Source organism: Seriola lalandi, unplaced genomic scaffold, assembly GCF_002814215.2.
Source record: "Seriola lalandi dorsalis isolate HSWRI2012SDOR001 ecotype SW California unplaced genomic scaffold, Sedor1 jcf7180002054585, whole genome shotgun sequence".
NCBI classification, from domain to species: Eukaryota; Metazoa; Chordata; class Actinopteri; order Carangiformes; family Carangidae; genus Seriola; species Seriola lalandi.
The window spans coordinates 98,267-112,824 of record NW_019525138.1 but is presented as its reverse complement, the minus strand read 5'-3'; the positions used below and the strand labels follow the sequence as shown (position 1 = coordinate 112,824).

Here is a 14,558-nt window from a genome sequence, read left to right as displayed (position 1 = left end):
ACACAGGTGAAACACATTAGGGCGGGGCAGACAATCACCACAGACACAGGACCAAGACAGGAAGCAACACACAGACACACAAGGAAACCAATACAAAATAAAACAGGAAGTGCAAAAAGTCAAAAATAAAACTAACAAAAAGTGTCTGCCATGGCAGAACATGACAGTATGACTGAATTAGCAACATTAAACTGTTGTAGCTGGTCAAGGTGGAGTTTGTTTTAAATGTGAAATCAAGGAGAAAAGAGGAACTGTAACACTGGTATGCCTATACTGAATATAAAAATGTCTTTTCCATTAACATTTAATGCAAGTGTTTTCCATTAACAGGTAGTTTCCTAAAGTTAACTTTCTTTTAGTCTTTCATCAGTTACTGTGCATATAGTTTTTTATAGTTATAGTTTTCATGTTTATGTTAATAAACTGGTTGACAGCATTAAAAAGTCCTATTTGTATTGGAGGGGTGGCAGGGCCGTTGTGTCCCTACCAATATTGAAACCAAACCTATGCCCTTGCATTTTCATTACCTTTAGAGGTAAGTACAGAAGCCTTGAAAGGCAAGTATAATCATCTGAAAGGAAACATAAATGTTTTTACTCCAATTTAGTGGTGACGCTGAAATGATCTGTTCCACATAACAATTATGATTATCGCCATATTTACCCAAATTAAGCAAATTACTACGAGTACTATAAATTGATCATTCATAGAATGAGAGATGGAAACCAATCAGATGGTGAGTTTGCATTATAAAATCTGAATTTGAGCCTGTAAGTGAAAGTCACAAATAGAAAATCTAAAGCGACACCTATGATTGTGTAATGCATTTACTAGAACATGGAGACAGACTAAAGGTTCACTTTTCTTTCATCATCTCTCCTCCAGTGATGTAAGGACTGTGTTGTGTAGGATAGAACTAATTTGTATGGGTTTAAGTATTTACTCAGTTTGCTCAGTCTGTTGTGCTATAGTCTTCCCCTTTGGTCATCACTTTTCTCATCACTTAATCTCTAAAATGTTTATAGGAAATTTACTTTATTTCTGAGACAATTTTCTTGTAAAAAAGGAACCTGAAGGTCATCTGTGCAGGCATGTTATTATGACCCACAGTGATGTTTTATTGTTAGATCATTAAATTAAATATTAAATAATGCTTTATAGTCTATTCATTCATTCATTCAAACCTTTATTTATACAGGGAAGGCCATTGAGAGCAAGCTCCCTTTTTCTGGGACGCCCTGAAACAAAACATACAATACAAGAAACAATAATAAAAGTTATGACATACTCTACTGCAAATATTTCAATTGCTAAGTACTTACTGACAAATAACCCACTGCACACAGGTCCACAATGGAATAAGATTTTACCCTCCTGAAAAAGTAAAAAGAAAAAAGAAAACAAAATCAAAATGTGGTGGTCGATGGCATATGTCGGCGGCCTACCACAAGTAATACAATTATGGGAAAAATAACACTGTATATGGTTGTTTAAGTTGGAGGACATGTTATTTCTGTGTTTTACTCAATATAGAGTTTTAGTGAAACAACCTGCACACAAAATGTGCTTTTTCCCTATTTTCTTTTTTGCTCTTTTAAACCCTTCATGATTGAGGACACCCATGGCAAACACAGCCAACAACAAAAAACTGATAAGTTTCTCTAAAAGTGAATGTTACACTTAAAAACAGGATGGATAATTAATTGGACAGTACTTGTTCTTTATCTATTTTGTTCTTTCTTCTTCTCACTTCTTCTTTCTCCTTCTGTTTCCTACACATCAGTTTCCATCTTGGAGGTGGAGTGCATTCGGGAGGGTTGCCAGTCAGAAATGTTGCGACAATTGGTTGGCTCAGTACCTGAAGGCCAGTGTTTGACAGTGGTCTTCAAAGGGCCCCGGAAGAGCCTGGATCTCCTCTGTCAGAGCCAAGAGGAGGCTCAACACTGGGCTCGCGGCATTCGAACTCTGCAAGAGAGAGTGGAGAATATGACCCAGAAGGAAAAACTTGACCAATATCCTAACTGTTGTTCAATTAGCCTTATCTGGAGAGATAATTGTTCCAAAAAATGAACATATAACACTGCCATATACATTTGGAAGAAATGAAGAATAACAAACTTTTGTTGGAGGATCCCTCAGAGACACAAACCAGAGTGGCAACGGTTTAACCAGTGAAAACATATGTTGGTACTTTTGTCTCTCCGTTATTGATTGAAGAAGTTCCAAAAATCCCAGAATCCCAACTCTATCAATAGGACACTTCTTGATATTAATTCTGCCCTTCAATACTATATCTAGGTCAAACTACTGTATAACACATTCTCATCTTGTGATGTTTCCTTAACAATGCTTGTGTGTCACTTGGATTCATGCTTACTTGAGTCGGGCTGACCAGAATCATGATGATAAGATGAGCTATGAAGAAGTCCAGACCCTGCTGCAGATGATCAATATTGACCTGAGTGACCAATATGCCCGCAGCCTCTTCCAGGTGAATGGGCACACACACACACACACACACACACACACACAAACACACACACACACACACACACACATATTTACAAACTTTATCCTGTCATATATGGTTTCAAATAATATTTAAACCTATTTTAGATCACCACTATTTAAATACACATTGCTTTAGGAATGACAAATTGAAGCCAGCTTGAAAATTGATGTTCATCTTCTGTCTTTTATTGTGTTTCTCCGAGAGAAATGTGACCGGTCAGCTGATGGTCGTCTGGACCACGGGGAGATTGAAGTTTTCTGCAGGGAGTTGTTACGGAGACCGGAGATAGATGCTGTGTTTATCCGCTACTCTGCAAATGGCTGTGTACTTTCTACTGTGGACCTGAGGGATTTCTTGAAGGACCAGGGGGAGGACGCTTCACTCATCCATGCCCAAAGTCTCATACTCACATATGAACTTAATGAGTGGGGTACAGTGTTAAGTAACAATATACTTTAGCAATATTTATATGGTGTATGTTTAACAAAACCGGGTCTGATAAAATCAATGAGAGACAGAAGAAACTCAGTGACAATGTGTTAAACAAAAAATATCTAGTAAGTCTTGGGATGTTACATGTGCCTACCTAATTTCATACATGTAGGTGAAACACATTGTGAGTAGTGCCTCTTTGAAATTTTCTGCGGGGTCCTATTAAGCCTCAAACGAATTACAATAGTGTCATCGCAACGGTCAGTGTTTGGGCCCTAATTAAAGCTGCAAGCAGCGATATGCGGGCCCTTGCCTCGGGGGCACCGCTGGAAGGCCACGTGATGCAGCCAACATGCATTATTTTCCTGCATATCAAGTATAAACCAGGCCATGAAACTTTTATGGAAATGGGTTATTTCCTGTTTTCAGTAGGTGATGCCATGACTGTGACTCCATATTAGCATGTAGATGTCTTCATTTGGGAGCTGTCATCAAAAATATGAAGCTTGGACCAGATTGGTCAGGGTTAGGGTTAGGCAACTTCCTGTTTCATGGCAAAACATAAAAATCAACAAAAATAAAAAGTCACAGTTTTCACATTGAGGCATCATCAAGGTCTTAAGCATTTCCTGACCAAGTTTGAGTTGGATGTGGTCAATCTGCTAGGAGGAGGACGTCAAATTGTAAAACAAGACATTTTCTGTTGCCACAAGGTACGCTACGATTATAACTGAATATTGGCATATGCATGTCTTCAGGCTGGGACTCTTGGCAATCATACAAAGTTTGGGTCAGTTTGGACAATGTGTGTCATAACAACCTCTTTTTTCATGGTGAAACATCGGAATTTGGTGCACCACCACAGCCAGGTCCTCTAATTAAATCTCAAAATCTTTCCAATTTAGCATCGCAAAGGTCTTAAAATTAGACTGACCAGATCTGATGTCGATCTGATTAATACTCTAGGAGTTCATTAATGTATGACATCCTTAATTCACAAAAGCACTGCCAAAATTGCAGATTAAATTCAAAATGGCTGACTTTCTGTTGGGTTTAGGGTATGGGTGCAGGAGGCTTTTTTGTAAGTCATTTTACATGTGCCTATTTTCACACATGTAGATTAAACACAAGGCAAGGGCTACTTTCTTGAAATTTACATGGTGGTTCTATCGAGGCATTTTGCAAGACCCACAAAGCATCTACATTTTTTATCAGGCGTGACGCATGTGCAAAGTTTGATGAGGTTTTGAGCGTGATATTGTCCCTAAAAAGGCTATTTTCAGAAATAATAATGAAGGAGGAAATACATGGAATAGAATGGAAAAAACAACAATGCATACAAGTTTATTTGCATATAGAGCAGGGAAGTGATATTCGATCACAAATGGCACCTCAAGACCATGGAGACGCATTTTAATGCCAGGTGTGAACAGGGCTATTGTGGGAGTAGGAAAATGGAATGGTGTGCAGAAGGTGATCAGAAGATCTGAGGGGTTTGAGCATAAGGACTAAGCAGATCAGAAATGTACACTGGCACCAGTCCATGTGGTAAAAACATGTAAGATGCCTTCTAATTTTCCAAAAGAGAGAACTGTTTTATTATTTTCATTATAGACCTAATGTAGGAACAACTAATACTGTCTATCTAACTTTTGTCAAATTTTAAAGCAGAACCAAAAATTCCACCCAGAATTCTTGCATATATATATATATATATATGGATATACTAAGAGAAAGGCCCAAGCAAATATTTAGATGAAGAAGTGTAGTGAAGACACTGATGCACCTAATTCCTCAAAACTATTACAAAACATGGTTTCTATCTTACAAACAGGATGAGTTTGTCTCCAACCCATTTATGCTCTATGTCCAAAAGACAATATAGTACAGCTAAAATTGCTATATATTAGCTGTACTGTAGAAACTGCACTATGACTACTACCACCAGTCATGTATTCCACTTGTGTTTGTGCCTTTTGCTCTGTGCAGCCCAGAAGAACCAGTTCATGACCCCTAATGGCTTCACCATGTACATGCTGTCTAAGGAGAACTGTGTCTTTAACCCTGAACATGCGAGGGTTTACCAAGACATGAGACGCCCACTGGCTCACTACTTCATCTCCTCTTCCCACAACACATACCTCACTAAGGACCAGCTGACTGGGGACAGCAGCACAGAGCCATACATTCGGTAATAATGATTAGGGCACCACAAACATAAGTACATACAGAGCTTAAAGAAATAAGATAAAGCTGTATGCTATTACAGGATTTCCTATCCACCTCTGAAGTCCAAATTACAAGACCAAATACATCTTAGAGGTTCAACAAAGGTCTCCTATTCCTTTTGTTTTCAAATGGGGCTGTGAAATACACCATTTCTGTTGCTTGTTTTTGAAGGATTCAACTGGGCTTTCTTCACATTCAGTCCTTTGATCATTTAATCATCTCATCATCATTGACACCATCACTGACAAGTGCAGCATATCACGATATCACACAACAAAATGTATACATTAATTATCAAATTAATGCAAATTAAAGTCATGTAATTATTAAAAAGGAAAGCAATTGTGACATTATGGGAAATTATTAGTGGGGGCTGCAATTAAATTTACCACAGGTGAACTCCAATCAAGGTGAAGATAGAAACATCTCAAAGATGATGAGAAATGGGAGGCGACTGAGCTAAATTTCAAGTATCACAGCAAAGGGTCAGAATACTTACGTCAAAATTCAGTTTGCATTTGTGATTATGGTGTGTAGGTTGTTGAGGGAAAATGATTCTATAAATCTGATCAAAATTAAAATGTAAATGATTTTAGCATAAGGTTGCAACATAACTGTCAAATGTTAAAAAGTGAAAAGGTGTGAATGCTTTCTTTTTTCACTGTATATAGCCCTATATCGCAATCAAAAGTTTGCCTCAAAGGGCTTTACCATCTGTATAGCATTATGTAACCGAATCAGACATTAGACATTAGAATACAAGACAGAAACAAAAGAAATTCAGAAAATTAAGTGTGATAAAATAAAAAAAGAAGGGTACAGGGAAGGGCACAGATAACTTACAAACTTACATTACACCTTTAATCTCAGAATCTCCTTTGTTTCAGAAATTCTTAATGATGATGTTTTTATTAGAGCTCTCAGTCATGGTTGCCGTTGCGTGGAGCTGGACTGCTGGGATGGAGATAAAGGAGAGCCAGTCATTTACCATGGACACACATTCACCTCCAAAGTACCCTTTGTTGAAGTCATTGAAACTATCAACGAGTACGCTTTTAAAGTGAGTACACTTTGATACAAAAAATTACTGGGCTTTGTAAATTGATTAATTGAATACATTTGTGTGGACAAAGAATATATACTTGTAAATCTATGCATTAAAAGGGACCGTTTTGTTGAAGGGGCAAAAGATAATTATCTTCCTCTAATATTCTCTATGGAGAAAATTATTTTCTCCCTGACATTGTACCCTCATCATTCTCTCCCAGGCTTCTCCTTACCCTCTGATCCTGTCCCTGGAAAACCATTGCTCTGTGGAGCAGCAGACAATAATGGCTCAACAGCTGCAATCCATCCTGGGAGACAAGCTGCTCACTAAGCCCCTCAATGGTCTCAATTGTCACAACTTACCCTCTCCAGAGGTAAGAAGACACTGTTCCATACGCGGATGAATGTTCAGTCCCATAAGAACTAATGTGTCTATCGAGACTAATAGTGTCCTTAAGTTAGACATATATCATGCTTTTGTGTCCTGGAGCTGCCTAGTTTCTTTTTTTATGTGTAAGTTACTCTGAATGTTTTTGCATTTGCCTGAAGATTTAAAGACTGACATGATTACATGATTTGCACAGATAGAAGTTTGTAATGTGCTTGCTACTTTTCAATGGAATGTGAACATGGTTAAAAAATAGCCAATAAGTGGCTCTCAGTCAGATTCCTCCGTAAGGAGTTCACCCCAGCACATATTAAAACTTTCTCACTCTGGATGGCCGGACTTTTATTACTCTGTCATGTAATTAAGGCATTTGTAATCAGTTTGGTAGGATTATGCATAAAACATAGAGTAGACTGTGTTACTCAGGAAATCTGGGGCCATCTGCTTTCCTGTGTCCCACTTATTTTACATTTACACATAATCATAATGTACATGAGAGTTGGTGCCTCAGTGATAGATAGATAGATAGATAGATAGATAGATAGATAGATAGATAGATAGATAGATAGATAGATAGATAGATAGATAGATTATTACTATTTTTTAAACACAGTGAGGATTAGTGTTATGGTTACCACTGCTTAATGATAGTGCTTAGTAGGGGTAGTGTCAGTTATAGTGTTATGCTACTACTCAAATACAGTGCTTGGTAGGGGGCCATGGTTAGGGTTATGCATACTGATTTGTTTTTGTTTTTTGTCAGTGATAAAATAGCAGTTTTGATGTCTGTAGCTTCAGTAGTGACTCTAGTGGTATGATTAGCATGACAGAATAGTTTTACTGTAATTATCATTGTCAAACTAATTGGTAAAGTGTGTTGTGTATCTGTACTGTGTATGCTGGTTGTATCTGCGCAGGACCTTAAAGGGAAAATCCTTGTGAAGGGGAAGAAGGACCATGTGGCGGAGGAGTGCTCGTTAAGTGCTTCAGACTTCAGCTCCTCAGATGAGGATGTCAGTTGGACTGAAGGCAAACCCTGCCCAAGAAAAGAGGGGAGGAAGGTGGGTATAACACCACCAGTATGCTCTAGCAGTAGTGGCTCTTGTCTATTTACTAGGCGTGGGGGTGGGGGGGTTGAGGCATTGGTTGGTCAAGAATCTGATGGTTTTCTATGTCTATCTTCTCAGCCAGGTGCGTCTAAGCTTAGTCCAGAGCTATCAGAGTTGGTCGTGTACACCCGCAGTGTTCCTTTTCAAAGCTTTGAACAAGCTGCCAAAAAACCAACAACTGAAATGTCCTCTTTCTCTGAAAGTGAAGCTCTCAGACACATTAAGGACTCAGGTATGATACGTGTCTGTGACTACACTTACACTTACTTGTGTGGCTACAGAAAGTTTCCTATTTTTCCTACCTTGTTCAGGAAAATGATTCTTTCCACAGTATACTATTGAATTAACTGGACTTTCCTCATCCTTACCCTCCAGGGATGTATTTTGTGCGTCACAACAGTCACCAGCTCAGCCGGATCTACCCCTCAGGACAGCGCCTCCAGTCCTCGAACTACAACCCTCAGGAGATGTGGAATGGAGGCTCTCAAATTGGTGAGAAGTTATTTTAAGTTACTCAATTGTCAAGAGAAGCAAACAGACCAATAAGAGAGTTGTCATTCAGAAATAAATCTGTCTTATTTCTTACCTTCCTCTTTTTGATATAATGGCACAACACCCCTATCACCCATTGTGGTAAACTGAAATACATGCTGTGGTGTCCAGTTGCTTTGAACTTCCAGACACCCGGTGAGCAGATGGACCTAAACCATGGCAGGTTCCTGCAGAATGGTCATTGTGGCTACATCCTGAAACCTCCCTTCATGTGCCAGTTTGACACCACCTTCAACCCAGAGAATGTTGGTGGAGGTCCTGGCCACAGACCTGTAATGCTCACTGTTCGGGTAAGATGGCACAATATGAGTAGCACCTAAATGAGTAGCAAGTAGCAGAAATGCCGGTTTATGTATGTATATTAAGTATTTTCCCACTGTCAGTTTGCATTTGAAAGATAATGATTTTCCTCAACATTAAACTGCATGAGAATTTTATACTTAATAAATAATTTTGAATGAAATGCTTTGAGGGAGTCGTAGTTGACTGTACCTTGACTCCAAACAGGACCCATGGAGGAAAACGGGACCATAATGTTACACGCAAAGAGGGCCATTGTAACAGAGTGTCAAAACTGTTGTTAGCGCTTCTTGTTCCATTCTGGAAAGATACTCTAATGAAATTAAGATTTCCTGTATTGTTATTCTAGGTTATTTCAGCTCAGCAGCTCCCCAAACCAGATTGGGACAAGCCCAGTTCCATTGTGGACCCTCAGGTTTGGGTGGAGATACATGGTGTACCCATTGACAACTATAAGAAGAAAACCCATCATGTTGATAACAATGGTAAATACCCTATACCTTACAAAAGACGATTTGGCAATTAAATGGCTTCAGTAGGAGCATGAAGGAACTTATACACAGCTTTAGAAAGCATTGTTGAAAGTGGATTGTGGCTGAAAAGGATTGTATAATTGTATGAGTTGTAAACAACATAAAATTACTATTGCATTTTAAAGTATCTTAGAGATGACAATGACCTACCATAGAGAAGTGATTCCTGCTCAGGGGTGCTTGAACCCCAGGGGGTACTTGTCAGGGGATATGTAGAAAGATTACGGAGTTCAACTAATTTGAAATAATATGAAAAATGTCGTCATTGAGAGTGTCTGAAAACTAGCAGAGAAGCCTAAGCAGTTAGCTAGAAGTATTGGCAAAAAGCTAGGTAACTGATAAATGGTTAATGGACAAAGCAATATGCTGATAAACAGTTGTGCTCCTTATGGATCGGTTCAGATTTGACGCCCTTTGAAGCCCTGTTATTGGGTGGGTCCAGTGCCAACTAGACTCACCTATGGCTATTCTTATGGGTATGTTAGTTAAACTGACAGATCTGTGGGGGTACATTAGACAAAATTGGATGGGAATCACATACTGCATGAACATGATTTCATGCAAAGTTCATAAAACAAATGTGTGTATAACTGTGTAAGAAATTGTTGTTTCTTTGTTTCAGGCTTTAACCCAAGGTGGGACTGTACATTTAATTTTACCATCCACATCCCTGACCTGGCACTGGTTCGCTTCATGGTGGAAGACTATGACTATACCTCAAGCAATGACTTTCTAGGGCAATACACCCTGCCTTTCACCAGTCTCCGCACAGGTGTGTTTAGGGACAGTAGGGTTTGACTAATATGGGGGCTGTCACAAAGACTTGATTGAGATTGCCAAGACAGTATAAATAAACATTTGCTCTCCTGAATTTCTTTCCCTTACCTCTGCAGGTTATCGCCATGTCCAACTGCGCAAGCTGGATGGCTCCAGCCTTTCACCTTCCTCTCTCTTCATCCACATCACAGTCACCCCTTGCAAGAGCAGTCCTTACAAATCATCAGCAAAATCACCAGCCAGGTCTTTAGCCAAGGAACCCTAATCTACCCTCTTCCCCTAGCCACATGAAGCATGGAAGCCACGATGGGAAGATCCCTGAACATATCTGCCTTGACCAAGGAAATAAAGGATGTGGCCCCAAACTCATAAAACTTAGTGGTTATAAATTTGTCTTGCAAATGCTGATGCTAAAGATAAAAATGCTGACCATTATTTCAAATTTTTGAAGAAGAAACCAAACGCTTTTCTCAATGTTCGATGCTTATAGTTAACCATGGTGGTTAGTTTTGTGATTAAGTCCCTGATCTTCCTTAGGGTGTCAAAATAGCAAACATGGAGATATAATCAGGGAGGGATATAACGTCACTGATGAACCAAATGCCAATTTTGGGTGTGATTGGAAGGTTTAACTGAACGCCCAGCCTCATTCCCTCTAATAACATTGACTGACTGTTGAATACTAACAGTTTCTTTAATTTATCATTTAATGGGGGTTTGATTGTTAGAGCAGGACTGAAGAACTTAATTACAACCCATTGATCCAGCCTGCAAAGGTATACCATGACCAAGTTTGGTGCTAGATTTTGTCTTTACATTTTGAACATATAAGCTACCTTGCAATTAGTTAAGTCTCATGGCTTCTATAGGAAATTTTTTTTAACTATTTGTATCATATTTTTGTGTCTATTTTGTGTAGTCTGCTGGTATGTGATTTGACCATTACTTGACAAGATTAGATAGCCTACATCCCAAGTGTAGACTTTATACATGGTGTGTGAAGTAGCCATCCTCTATGAAGTGTTCAGGGACATGTTCAGATTTTTAAAATTAGTTTTAAAACAACCAGGGGTCATTCATAGAACTAATAGTCATTGTCATATTCCATTTTCTGAAACCAACAATCCAACTTTATTTCATGCAGCAACTGGGCAGGTGTGCCACAGTGAGAAAGTAGGTTGGATTTTGACTTCTCTCTGACCTTCTTTTACACTCTTGAGTCAGTTATGTTTCATTACTATTTGTAGCAACAACGGTCTGAAAGTGTATGCTCTTATCCCAGTTTTTACTATCATCACATCTTGGCCGTCTGTATGATGGCAAGCTTGTCACTAGGCTCTATTGATGTACATATGGCATGCACATATTACATTGAGATTATCTATGATAAAATATTCAAATTTCAAGGTTCAATTTTCAGCTTTTTCTGAATCTTTTGGCCATATCACACTCAGTGAATTTACATGCACTGTAATAACAAGATTACTTATGAGGTTAGTGCTGTGTAAATGCAGATTTGCCAGATTTAACCTGTCTGTACTTGTATTTGTAAAGAGTTGATTAGAAACATGGATACCTATTTACATGGCATTTGCATTCTCCCAGTTAAATCTACCTGGGGTCACCGAGTTTCTCAAAACCACTACCCCAATTACAATAACCACATATCTTGTTATCATGGCTATTAAGAAAGGCTGTGAAAAAGGCTGTGAAAAAAGCTAGTGAGAACCCTGAGTTTACAATACTTTTCCACAGATGTGTTCAAACAGCGATGAAGCAATCTCTATGTATTATGAGAGAAATCCAAACCTGTCCTTTTAACATTGTAGTGGAGATGTTCAGGTCCTAATGCAGCTTTCAGTGTAAATCTGATATCAGGTTAAAATTGGGCAATGTCCCCAATACATAATATATATACATATATATACAGTATATCTCAAATTTGGAAAATATCTTATAATAATAAGCCTTTATAATGCAGCCTAATGTATTATGCCTAATTAGTTAGGTTCTGACAAAATTCCTTTTTTTAGTAGCCATATTATGTTCAGGTGTGTTTTGTGCATGCAGAGTCAACCTGACTGACGATCCTTTGTGACTGTAACATGACTTTATTGTTGTCAGTGTTTGAACAAATTATACAACACATTTCTTTGTTAGGCATCAATCTTTTATGTCATCCACTGTAAGTGTTGAAGGTAAGGTTTTATACAGTGTTGTTTTAATTGAGGAAGGAAATGTTCAAGTTTGTTGGAGGATTTGGTTTTAGGACATTATTATTTTGTTAATTTACACATGACAAGAAATAATATGAATATTTCATGCAGAGTTTAACTCACAGAGAACACTGTGTAAATATTGCAATATTATGTATTGTTTCAATCAAGGCTGGGTGCTGGGAATATGAAAAGATAGCCTACTTGATACCAGTATTAGTCTGTCTCTCTGTAGTATTAGTCTAAACAAATATATTTTGGCATTTTTGCCAAATTAGTCATTATTTGATAAAGAACTTAATGTGCAATCATTTTAACAAAAATACGATCTTTTTGAGCTACTGCCAATATTTAACAGTTTTAAAAAATCCCAGCCGTGTTTGTGACAATATTGCACACATGTACATAAAACAAGAACTGTAAGTGAAATAATTATATACATGGTAAGAAAGACCAAAGTTGTGTGTTTTGAACTGAATAAATGATAACCCTAACACTAAATGTACAATTCAACATATATATATTTTTGGGGTTATTACCTACTCCAATGAGATTATATGTGTCTGTTTATTTGTCACCAGGATTAAGCAAAAAGTACGGCACCCATTTGTACCAGTTTTGGTGGGGGAGGTAGGGCATTGGCAAGGAAAAACCTTGGTGCTGATTCAGTTAAAGGGGCAAATCCAGGAATTTTTAGCACTTTACTCAACATTGCAAGTGCATTTGTTTGACATTTTCATCAATATTGCACCAGCTGTATGTTAAATGACCTGATATTTATTTAACCACCTCATATATACACGATAGAATAGAAAATTATTAAAACACTGAATATAATAACCATTATCCAAACAAATTGAAGAACCTCATAATGTTAGATGGTATTTGAGTAACCGAAGTTCAGTTCTAACCATACTGTCAAATGATACATACATGACATGTTTCTGACAATGATAACTAAAAATAAAGTGGAATTCAAGCATTACATTTTCTTTTATGATCATCATCATCATATTATGGGCTCCATACAAAAAATTGAGATCCTAGAAAATCTTATTTCCCAATGTTTTATTCAATTTGTTAAGTGAATATTTAGGTCAAATGACTGAATAGAATAAAAAGCAAAATTGTATTGATATGCATTTGATGCGTCGAATATGCTACATGTTACAGTAGCAGTGCTTCATACTTTCTACAATTTGGTCAGAAAACTTCTCTAACCTAAACAACTGCGTTAATGCCCACAACTTGTACTACCACTGCCAACAGGCCTAATATGGAAGCAAATATGTCTGACTAGATTTTGGAATTTAAAAGCCTGTGAATTTCTAGCACTGATTTCTTTCTTTTTTCGCATTGAAATTATTGTATCTGATTTTTTTTTTTACTGTGACTTTGAGATTCAAGTTCAAGTTAAAAATTCAGATTCAACACCCGGATACCAAGGATAAGCAATTGATTCTGACTGTAATTGAACTAACATCCAGCCAATCAAGTTATGCTCCATTGGTCCAATAGTATGTTCCTGCAAACTATTTTTTATCCAAGTAATTGTAGTTTTAAAAGTTGTATTCCACCCAAATACTACTTCTTATCCAAGTAATTGTAGTTTTAAAGGCATATTTCACCCAAATACTACTTACTATCCCAGTAATTGTAGTTTTAAAGGCATATTCCACCCAAATACTACTTATTAACCAAGTAATTGTAATTTTAAGGGGGGTCACGTGACGCAAATGGCGGAGTGGTAGCTCATTGTCTATGCTCCCACAGCTCGTCATCCTCTCTGCCTTTATTTCAGAGAAAGTGCAGCTGAAGTGAGCGGTTATCCTAGTCTAGAAGTCGGTGGATGCCGGGCACCCAGAAAAAGCTCAACCTTATGAAATCCGCTAAGTCAGGAGGAGTTCAGTCAGAGCAGCGAAGTCAACATGGCGGACAACATGTCACCACTTCTGGGTCAAGTAGATGCCGACAGCTTGGTGGAAAAAATAAGAAGTGCTCAGAGATGTGGAAACTTCCTTTGACAAAAATTTTGACCCAGTTCTAAAGACACTCGAAGTGTGCTTGTCTAAAATCACCACACTAGATACATGGATTAAGGAAGCATCTCCAAGGGTGCCGCTGCAATTCACATCACTAAGTTCCCTGAAGTTGAGAGCAAGCTGGAGGCAGCCCTCGATAAGATCGACTATCTAGAGAACTGGAGTCGGCAGTAGCATCATACGTGTCATCTGGCTTCCTTAAGGCAGCGAAGGCGGTAACCCTGTTTCTTTCTTCTGTTGGGTCTCAACATTCAAGAGACCAAATGTTTCTGTGATCCACTGGACAAAGGAACTCTCACTCCACAGTTCCTCACACCTGGGGACGACCCTTCCCCCCAAGGACCCAACTGGGCAGCCAGTGTGGGTCAGCGTGTGACATGTGACCCCCAAGGGTGTCACCAAACAAAACCAGTCCTCTGGA

General features: G+C 38.3%; 1 protein-coding gene across 1 annotated transcript in view; it reads left to right on the top strand.

Moving 5' to 3' along the window:
• The window catches only part of LOC111664349 (1-phosphatidylinositol 4,5-bisphosphate phosphodiesterase delta-3-A-like), a 33,231-nt gene extending 20,151 nt beyond the window's left edge, over window positions 1-13,080 (top strand). Inside the window, exons 4-16 of the mRNA XM_023418892.2 lie at window positions 1,784-2,012; window positions 2,362-2,491; window positions 2,717-2,942; window positions 4,934-5,135; window positions 6,089-6,233; window positions 6,442-6,594; window positions 7,526-7,669; window positions 7,796-7,949; window positions 8,093-8,209; window positions 8,381-8,559; window positions 8,919-9,054; window positions 9,725-9,874; window positions 9,996-13,080. Coding sequence (XP_023274660.1) covers window positions 1,784-2,012; window positions 2,362-2,491; window positions 2,717-2,942; window positions 4,934-5,135; window positions 6,089-6,233; window positions 6,442-6,594; window positions 7,526-7,669; window positions 7,796-7,949; window positions 8,093-8,209; window positions 8,381-8,559; window positions 8,919-9,054; window positions 9,725-9,874; window positions 9,996-10,144 — 2,114 coding nt within the window. The 3' untranslated portion in view covers window positions 10,145-13,080. The remainder of the gene's footprint in view (window positions 1-1,783; window positions 2,013-2,361; window positions 2,492-2,716; window positions 2,943-4,933; window positions 5,136-6,088; window positions 6,234-6,441; window positions 6,595-7,525; window positions 7,670-7,795; window positions 7,950-8,092; window positions 8,210-8,380; window positions 8,560-8,918; window positions 9,055-9,724; window positions 9,875-9,995) is intronic.
• The last annotated feature ends 1,478 nt before the right edge of the window (window positions 13,081-14,558 follow it).